Source organism: Rhododendron vialii, chromosome 5a, assembly GCF_030253575.1.
Source record: "Rhododendron vialii isolate Sample 1 chromosome 5a, ASM3025357v1".
Classification (NCBI taxonomy): domain Eukaryota; kingdom Viridiplantae; phylum Streptophyta; class Magnoliopsida; order Ericales; family Ericaceae; genus Rhododendron; species Rhododendron vialii.
Genome location: NC_080561.1, coordinates 13,436,772 through 13,447,048, shown reverse-complemented (window position 1 = coordinate 13,447,048; position 10,277 = coordinate 13,436,772). Strand labels below are relative to the sequence as shown.

The 10,277-nt window shown below is 41.7% G+C and overlaps 1 protein-coding gene across 1 annotated transcript; it reads left to right on the top strand.

Moving 5' to 3' along the window:
• The first annotated feature begins 2,684 nt into the window (after nt 1–2,684).
• LOC131327599 (uncharacterized) lies at nt 2,685–3,286 on the top strand. Its single transcript, XM_058360748.1, has 2 exons — nt 2,685–2,814; nt 2,928–3,286. The coding sequence occupies exons 1-2, from the start codon at nt 2,685–2,687 to the stop codon at nt 3,284–3,286; spliced, it is 489 nt and encodes a 162-aa protein (XP_058216731.1).
• The last annotated feature ends 6,991 nt before the right edge of the window (nt 3,287–10,277 follow it).

Below are 10,277 nucleotides of genomic sequence, written 5' to 3'. Positions count from 1 at the left end.
ATGAGATGATATCACAACAGCACTCCTGAGCGCTCAGGAGCATTCCGGAGCGCTCGGGAGTGCTTTCAGCAGACTGAAAAACCATTTTGTGAATCTCTTGCTCTCGTTACTAAATAAGATCAAATGAGCTCACAACCAGTATGAGGAATTGGTATGGGCCCTTGATCCCCCTCAGAAGTTTGAAAACAGTAAATTTCGAAGTATAAAGTGAGCCTTTATACCTTTGCTTGACTTGAACTTGGCTTCTTGGACTGATTTGAATGCTTGAAAATGGGTAGAAAACAGTAACAAAAATAGTTTTAGATGTGTCTAAGACTGGAAGTGGTTTTTTTTTTTTTTGTGATTTTCTTGGAAAAATACTTAAGAAATAATAGACTTTTTAGGAAATGTTTGAGAGGGTTTAAAGAGTAAGGCTTGACAGCAAAATAGGGGAAGTTAGAGAGCAATTTTCGTGGTGTCTAGAAAGGTAGAAGGTGGGGGTATTTATAGGGGAGGAAGAAATAAGTTTGAATTTTGAAAGTAAAATCAAAATAAAATGGGAAAATAGTTTTGGGGGGAAAAATGACATGATTATATTCCTGCACCATCTGAATACTCAGGCAGAACCAGGTTGAACGTTGAATGGACTGAAAAAGGTCCGAAAAAGCCATGGTCAATGGTCAGGCTCATCACGTACTGTGACAGAGCTCCCGAGCGATTAGAAGTGGTCCCGAGCGCTCAAGAGTGGTCCCGAGCGCTCAAGAGTGTTTGCCCAACTTCAGAAGGGCGCCACGGACACTCCCGAACTTAGATTTGGGTTTTTTTCAAAGCGTTGGAAAGCTCGTTAAGTCCTCTTTCTAACTCAATTGGTTTCATTCAAATATATTTTATACACTGAAATGTGTGTCAATTTTACCCTTAGGGTGCCGGAAAAAAAGCATGGTTTTGGTTTGGAAAAGACCAAGAAGCATCGTCCAAGCTTTAGCCGAGTCCCATTTTGATTCCTTTTCATCATTGGGGAGCCTCGATGACACAAGTTAAGGATAGTTAATAGGTCCAAATTGGGGTGTCTACAGTTGGGTTGCTTGCAAGAAAGAACAAAATGATTGGGCTAGATTATGCTTAGGAAGACTAGAAATTAATGGGTTGTAAAGTTGTACTTAGACTTGAGTGTGAAGTTGGTTAAAAGAGGTGACTTAATTGAGTGACCAAACACAAGCACGCACCACACTCCTCTATTTCTCTCTCTCTCTCTCTCTCTCTCTCTCTCTCTCTCTCTCTCTCTCTCTCTCTCTCTCTCGTACCATGTGACTATATATATGTATGAGTAAGACTAAATAGTTTTAGGTCTAGGTAGTCTTAAGTCTACGAAAAAAGAAATGATTATGGAGGGTTTTTCAAGTGACAACTCAATGAAAAGAAAAATGGTTAAGACTAGGTTTACTTCTTTTGGAAGCAAAATAATGGCTTCCTATGGTCCAAAAATTCTTATATGACTTGACTTGTCAAATCTAGGCTTTCATTGGCAAGACTAACTTCTATTACCCAAGGGATAAAAATTTCCCCAACAAATATTGACCAATGGGTAAAGAGGTAATGATGATAGATATGGCCTTGAAATGACTAGTCATGGGTATAATGATTACCTTTAATGGTTCAATTAGGGTTGGGAGGGGTTCACAAGGCTCAAAGATGGTCAAAAATCTCCATCTAGGGTTAGGAGATTGTAACTAGGTCAATTGGAAGTTCGGTTTCTCCAACTAATCGGTTGAAAACTAATTCTACTTGCCATGTAGGATTTCTAGTCAAGAAATAAAATTTAAAGGGCTTAAATCTAATTATGACGGATTATAGGGATTAAAAAGGAATTTTTAAAAGTAATTTCCAAGTAATTAAGAAAAATTCAAATATTTAACGAAATTTTTATTTACCAAAAATCAGGATCGTTACAAGTTCGGATGCTTAAGAAGCTAGGGCCAAGAGGGGCCGGGGGCTCCTGCGGGCTCAACATAGCTCCACACCAGGTTAACTCGATCGAGTAGCTTGATGTGTTTATTAGTACCATATTGTTTTGTATTTGAGGGAAGAAGAGGAAAATAAAGGTGTTTTTTTCCCCTCCCTTTGCTTGAACGAAAGTTATTTTCTCCTATTTTCTTATTTTCCTTTCATTTTCACTTATTAGTTTCTTTCTTCATTTTCTTAAAATTGAAAGTTGAGTAATTATTATTTTATATATTTTTTTCTTTTCTTTTTTTGCAAAATAAAGTAAAAAAATACTGTCATTTTTCTTGAGTACTATCTTTCTTTTACTTTCTATTTGTCGCATCTGAGATTTTCCCTCGGTATTTGTTGACCCTCTCTGGGAGGAGAATGATCATTAAGAGGAAGGAAATGATTCAAGTTCATTGAATACGATATAATTTTGAAGAAGAGCTTTGTGTTCTACTCTATCCGTCCCTTTTTAAGTGTCCAACTTCGTAACTCCTGCAATACTTCGAATTTGGGGGTTTGAGAGCGTTTAATTCCACATTGGTTGGGAGCTAAAACCTCTTGTGGTATATTAACACCCGCCTAAGTACACATTTTTAGACCTAGTGTTTTGGCCGAAAGGGGGTCCATGTGTTATACGGTCTTTGATAGAACTCAACCCCAAAAGCTAGCTATTGAAGTGAGGGTGCCCTCATGCTTATATTATTCATATTACAATGGTGCTCAAGCGATGTGGGACTTCGCTTCACACCCTCCCTCAAGCAATTCGCGAACGCCTTTTTGAAGCTCAAGAAAGAACGACCGAACAAGTCAAGGTGATTCGCCAAAGATTGTTGACTGCGCAAAGTAGGCAAAAGAATTACGTTGATCGTCATCGCCGACCATTATCATTTGAAGAAGAGGATCACATTTTTCTTAAAGTATCATCACGTCGAGGTTTGTCATGTTTTGGGAAAAAGGGAAACTTTCACCGCGTTATATCGGACCATTCAACATCATTGAAAAGATCGGGGAAGTAGCGTATCGCTTGGCTTTGCTGCCGAAACTTTCGGAAGTGCACGATGTGTTTCACGTGTCCATGTTGAGAAAATACGAACCGGATCCATCTCATGTTTTAAAGTGGTCCGAACTTGAGTTAGAAGCTGATGCGTCATATGGGGAGGAACCGATACGTATCCTAGATTCGCTCGATCAAGTATTGAGGGGTAAGAAAATATCGTTAGTGCGAGTCTTGTGGAGTAACCAAGGCAAGGAAGAATCGACTTGGGAACGTGAAGATGAGGTTAGGGAGAAGTATCCACATTTATTTCCAATTTGAATCAATGTGAGTCTTCGAACTAAGACTTTTGATTATGACATTGTTGCATGATGTTTAGTAATACAATTGGTGCATATCTAAATGTTGCATACCTTGTTGATTATGGTTATAAATTTCGCGGACGAAATTTCTTTAAGGAGGATAGGGTGCAAGGACCCGTATTTTTGAAAATTAAATAAAAGGTTTATTAACTATTATAATGGAGAAAAATATGGAATTTATTAAGTTTAAATGAGTTGGGGTTAATGTGGAAAGATTGTTTGTAGATGGGTATATGTGCAATTTGAAGTGTAGGTAGTATATATATGTGTGGGTGTGTGTGTAGGGGAGAAAAATCCCCCTATTTCCTCTCTCTCTCTCTCTCTCTCTCTCAGCATTTCCCTCTTTTGGCACTCTCTCTCTCCCTCCAACACCCAAAATTCCACTCACCCACTTAAAACCCATGGAAAATAACCTTCAATCCTTCAAATATTTGCGTTATTGAGCTCGTATCTCATTGGGTTTGACTCGGAGAGGAGTTTTCTTGCTCGGTTTGAACTTTGGAGTTCTAGGGCTTACTCGATCTCTTGGGTTTGGCTTTGGTAATCGAGGTAGGAATTTCTTACTCTCTCTACATATTTATGAGTTGATTGTATGCCAAAATCGTGCTCTAGTTGGTTGGATTCAAAGTTATGTTTTTTTCTTGATTTTTCTGCAAATCGCCCACTGTAATGCAGTGGTACCGATACCTACTTTTCGAGGTACCGATACCTTGACTCTGATTGCTCACTGGATTGATTTGGTACCGATACCTATTTTTTGAGGTATTGGTACCAATGACTCAGAAAACTGTTTTGAACTTTATTGATCATTCGTCAATTATGTTAATCTCCGATCACTTCTAACACTCTCCAATTGCATTCTAATCATCTCTAAACTTGATTGCTCGCGTTCCAATGATTCGTTGTTTATTCCCACTCTTTTGGCTCTCGTCGTAACAAGGAAAAGTGTTAAACTAAATGATTATGATACTTGTTTATTTGTCTATGCATTCGGGTTATTGTGTGAGTATTGTGGCTTGTTTTATGAATGATACGGACTTGACATATGTCGTGCTTTGCGGTGTTGAGGCTTGTAGAACGAAAAATCACAATTTAGAATGATAGAACGATATGAAGAAAGTCACGGATCCACTATAAGGTGAGATGCTGGAAACGGGACACAAGGGATCCCAAATGCCCGGAAGTGGATAAAAAAGCTACGGATCCACCACACGATGTGATGCCGGAATGAATACGAGACGCATGGGGTCCCAGATGCCCGAAAATGAAATCGAAAACACTTGACATAATGAAAGCGGAGAACTTAGAGATTGTTAAGCTTCTTGTACAAAAATGGTGTCGGTTATTGATAAGTGCCAAAATATACATATTTTGGCCATCCAAACTACATTTGTTAGTCATTTATTTTTGTTAATTGATATTTATTTTGTTCTTTTGTTGTTTATAGGTTGTTCGAGCTCGTTGTTTGAGATTTTGGATTAAAGCAGAAAAAGATACAAAAAACTTGGGGTCTAAATGCAAAATGTTTAAAGAAGGATTATTGGTTTGTCATTTCATAAAGCCTACGGAACCTTTCATGTAATTAAGGCATTAAAAACCCTCAGTATATTAGGCCTACTATGGATGGACTTCAGCAGCTTTTTGACGGGAGTTCTGGTTGTGAAAAAAAAGATGGACGAAACAGCAGAAGGAGGCAACGAACAATGGGGCTGCCGACTGGAGGATTGTTCCGATTATTTTCTAACAGCTTTGACATTCAGAGTTATTATTTCTTTCAAGTTTTCAAAGTTTTGTTCAATTACTTCCACTCCGGTAATTCGTTTTTAATTTTAGTTCTTTATAAAAGTTATTCGTTGGTTCTTATTTAACTTTTAGATCTTTTGTTTGTTTTCTATCCCGTATTTAGAATCATGTTTCAAATTAGGGTTTCTTTTGTTTCTTGTTTAATAATGCATGAGTAGTCGTATGGGAAAATTACAAATACCCCCTTGAACTATCACCCGTCCACACATTGCCCCCTTTAACTACAAAAACCAACACTTAACCCTCTCCAACTGTAGGGAGGTATTCCCGAACACATACATTTAGTTGCCGAACACGTGATATTCGGGAGCACGTGGTAAGTATGACAGGACTTACCGCCGGGCAATATAGTGAACAGCAATATGGACCAATGATATGAGAAGTCATTGATCCATGCTGTTTGTTCGGCAAACTAAGGGCCAAGTTACATGTGAAGTAGGCGGTCCAAAGCAGACTGTTCGGTTATAAACAGCCGAACAGATGAAGCAAAGAACCAAGCACGTGATACGAGGGATCACGGGTTAAAAAGCAATGCAAATGGTATGTGGGACCATAGTTTGAATATAAGCAGGACAGTCATCATGCTAAACAAATGTTCGGCAAGATGGATCGGTGACATGAGAAGTCAATGGTCCAAGCCGTCTGTTCGGCAACGAGATGGCCGAACAAAAGAAATAACTTCAGTCAAATATTGAAGCATAAGGAACATTCTGGAAAGAGTCCAGAAACAATAGTATTCCGTTAAAAGAATAAGATCCCGAGAATATAGGATCTGATAAAGATACCCAACGAGTATGGGATGTTCGGCTTGTTATGGAAAAGAGTCCTACAAGGATTAAGGTAATGAACTAATAAAGGAAACGAGAATCCTTGATATCCTGGGATTCCTATACGAGTTAGGAATCCTAGGGCAAAACGGATGCTTGGCCAGCAAACATACGCAAATCTATAAATAAGAGTTAAACCTAGAGGTAAAAGGTATGCAATATACTGTATTCTTATTGCTTTCCTACTGAGAATTAGGGTTCGACTTCTAGTACGTGATACTAACAAAGGCATCGGAGGGCCTTTGCCACGAGAGGCAAAGGTGCACTCACCCCCTGTCTATTTTGCAGATTAGGGTTCAGACGACGAGTTAGGGTTCCGGTGAAGAGGCACGAATAAGCCGTTGCGATCCAGTTGATCTGAAGTACCAATTGTTTTCATCCCCCTACAATTGGCGTCGTCTGTGGGAAACTAACAAACTTTTCTGAAAAAGTAATCATGACGGAAGAAAATCCAGTCACTCCGTTCAGTCCAAAGGACCAGTTGGGTGGGGGAAGGGATAAATCCCCACCAGGCGCTCCGAGAAAGCCCACTGGTAGACATGACAGAGATAACTCCAAAGAAAAAGGAGACAAGACTGCTACTGGTTCCACCAGAAGGAGTAAGTCTCATCGAAGAGAGGAGTCAGTTACTCGTTCAAAGAGTATACACAACGATGATGACGTCCTTGATAAAAAAAGAAGAGAAATCGATGAGTATGCTCGTTTAATAAGAAAACGAGAGTACGAGATACGGGAGCTGCAGAGGGTACGAGAGCACCCAGAAGATTCTGGACTCTCACGAAGGAATTCCCAGAGAGACGGACGGGCTCTGGTGGTTCATAAACAGACTCATTCACGTAGAAGGGGGAGCAGAAGTCCTGTTATAGGGCGTCATGAGGCTTCTCCACGAAAAAGGGGAAGAAGAAGTAGAAGCCGAACACCAGAGAGAATGACTTCTTCACGAAAAAGGAGGAGCAGAGACCGAAGTTCTACCCCCGAGGAAGAGGACACGAGAAAGCATCATCGAGACAGGTACGAGAGACCTGATGCTGATTGGATCAAGGCTTCGGCCCACAAGTCAAAGAAGCGAGATTGCCAAGCAGAGTGAAGCACGGTGCGTTCGTACTTTATGAGACAAATACGGATCCCGTGGCTCACATACAGCATTATCAACAGGCCATGTTTATGCATGAAAGGGATGATTCCATCTTGTGCAAGATGTTTCCCTCCAGTCTTGGCAAGGTGGCTTTATCCTGGTTTCATAAGTTGGCCCCACGATCCATATGAGGATGGAGGCAGTTGGCCAAGGAATTCACTGCTCGGTTCTTAACAAGCAGAAAAGCCCCAAAGACTTTTGAGAGTCTTTCCACCATGAAGCAGGAGGAGAACGAGCAGATCAGGGATTATGCAAAGAAGTACTGGGAAACTTTCAACGAGATTGAAAGTTGCAGTGAGGAGTACGCAATTGCTACTTTCAAGACTGGTCTGCCTGTTCGGGGAGAGTTGCGTCGTTCATTGAATAAACATCCGGTAGCCACCTTGGCTAAATTGATGGAACGGATAGAGCAACATGCCAGAATGGAGGATGACATACTCCGTGAGGATGGCAGGACGGTTGCCGAACAGCCGAAGGCACCTGCCAAAAAAATGGATAAGCCAGAGCCCAAGACTTACAAAGACAGAAGGGAGTATGGGCAGGCTAAGAAAGAGCCATACAAGGACAAGCAAGCTCCTGACCCCAAGTCCTTCTTTTCTATAACTACGGTTTGGAAGGAGCCAATATACAGGATTCTTTATTGAATAAAGAATCAGCCGTATTTCAAGTGGCCCCCGAGTCTAGGCGGAGACAAGGATGCAAAACGTGCTACGAATCAGCACTGCAGCTATCACAAAGATTGGGGCCATATGACTGAGGACTGTGAGATATACAAGAGGCACCTTGATGATTTGGTCTCTCGGGGCTATCTCAAGGAGTTTATCTAGGAGGACCCTAAAGAGAAAGGGAAGGCTATGGAGCTGGGTTACGAGCAAAACCCTAAAAGCGCGATCCATATGATACATGGGTTGGCTGCACCTTATACGAGGAGTGAGGTGAGGCTGTTGCAAAGATAGGTCAAACACGATCAGCACATGATGCGATTGGGAAACAAGAGAGGGCGAGAGACTGATGTATGCAATGAGAGCTTGGCATTCAGTGATGATGACTTGGGGGAGGTCCAAATACCCCACAACGATGCATTGGTCATAACCCTACGAGTTGGGGAATATGACATTGAAAGAATTCTAGTGGACTCGGGGAGTTGTACAGAGGTATTGTACTATGATGCATTCAAGAAGCTGGGCCTGGCCCAATCAGACTTAGAGCAGTCAACAACACCTCTTATTGGGTTCGGTGCAGGAGCAGTCTGGCCCCTTGGAAAGGTAACGTTACCTGTTCGAGCTGGATCAGTGGTGTTGAGAACAGACTTTCTGGTGGTCGATGTCCCATCTTCCTATAACGCAATTATAGGGAGGACGTGGTTGCACAAGATGAGAGCAGTCTCCTCGACTTATCACCAGATGGTGAAATTCCCAAGTTCAAATGGGATTGAAGTCCTTAAAGGCAACCAGAAGGTGGCACAACAATGTTTGATTTCCATCATCAAAACAGCTCCAAAGGCCCTCCATGTTCATACATTAGAAGTACCAGATCAACCAACCATCGAGGATGTTGGAAGAAGCCCGGCTGAAAAAGTGGTTGAAGGATTGGAGAAGATTCAGATCAACGAGACTGATCCTGAAAGATATTTTTTAATTGGGGAATCACTACCAGCAAACGAAAAGACTGAGTCGATAAGATTTCTAAAGGAGTATATTGATGTTTTTGCATGGGTGCCAGAGGAAATGCCCGGAGTGGATGCAGATGTGATCTGTCACCATTTAAACATTGACCCTCAGCACAAGCCGATCATTTAGAAAAAACGAAGGGCAGCCGTGCAGCATGTAGATGCAGTGATTGAGGAGGTCGATCGTTTACTGGAGGCCAAGGCAATATGTGAAGTCTATTACCCAGAGTGGTTATCCAACACTGTTGTGGTAAAGAAGAAGAATGGGAAGTGGCGTGTCTGTGTGGACTTCACAGACCTAAACAAAGCGTGTCCTAAGGACAGTTTTCCTTTGCCCAGGATTGACCAATTGGTTGATGCAACCTCTGGTTACGAGCGAATGAGTTTTCTCGATGCATATCGAGGATATCACCAGATTGCTATGTTTGAACCTGATCAAGAGAAGACTTCGTTCATCACACCACGAGGGTTATACTGCTACAATGTCATGCCGTTTGGGCTGAAGAATGCTAGGGCTACATACCAAAGACTTGCAACCATTATGTTCAAGAAGCTCATTGGGAAGACTTTGGAAGTTTACATAGATGATATGGTGGCAAAGAGTCGAGAAAAAGGAGGGCATATTACTGATTTAAAAGAAGTGTTCGAAATCCTGAGGAAATACAAGTTAAAACTCAACGCCTCGAAGTGTGTGTTTGGAGTTGGTTCGGGAAAGTTCCTGGGCCATTTGGTAACCATGAGAGGGATAGAGGAAAATCCCGATCAGATTGATGCCTTGTAGAGACTACAGAGTCCCAAAACTACCAAGGAAGTCCAGAGGCTGATTGGAATGGCAGCAGCACTTAACAGATTCATCAGCAGGTCAAGTGACAAGTGCAGACCCTTCTTTCAGCTATTAAAAAAGAGGGAGGGATTTGAATGGGAAGCAGAATGTGAGCAAGCTTTCCAGGACCTGAAGAAGTACCTGGCCGAACCCCCACTGTTGTCAACTCCACAACCAGGTGAGTCTTTAATTCTGTACTTAGCTGTTTCCGAGCATGCAGTAAGTGCAGTTCTGTTGAGGGATTTGGGGATCGAGCAAATCCCTATTTATTATGTTAGCAAGACATTGTTGGATGCAGAGACGAGATATCTGCTTTTAGAAAAACTTGTCCTGGCACTTAGGACAGCCACAAGGAAATTGCCACATTACTTCCAAAGCCATAAAGTTGTAGTATATACTGAGTATCCATTAAAATCAGTGCTTCAAAAGGCAGACTTCTCGGGGAGGATCTCGACATGGTCCGTGGAGTTAAGCCAGTACGATCTCGAATATCAGCCACGCACAGCAATCAAGGGCCAAGTGTTGGCAGATTTTGTGGCAGAATTTTCACCCACTGTGGCTCCCCTACCTCCTACGAGAAAGGAACAGGTGACTGAGACATCATCCATGGAGGATCAACCTGCAGCCGAACAGGATCCCACGGAGTGGAAGCTATTCGTTGACGGATCAACATGTAATACTGGTTCTGGAATT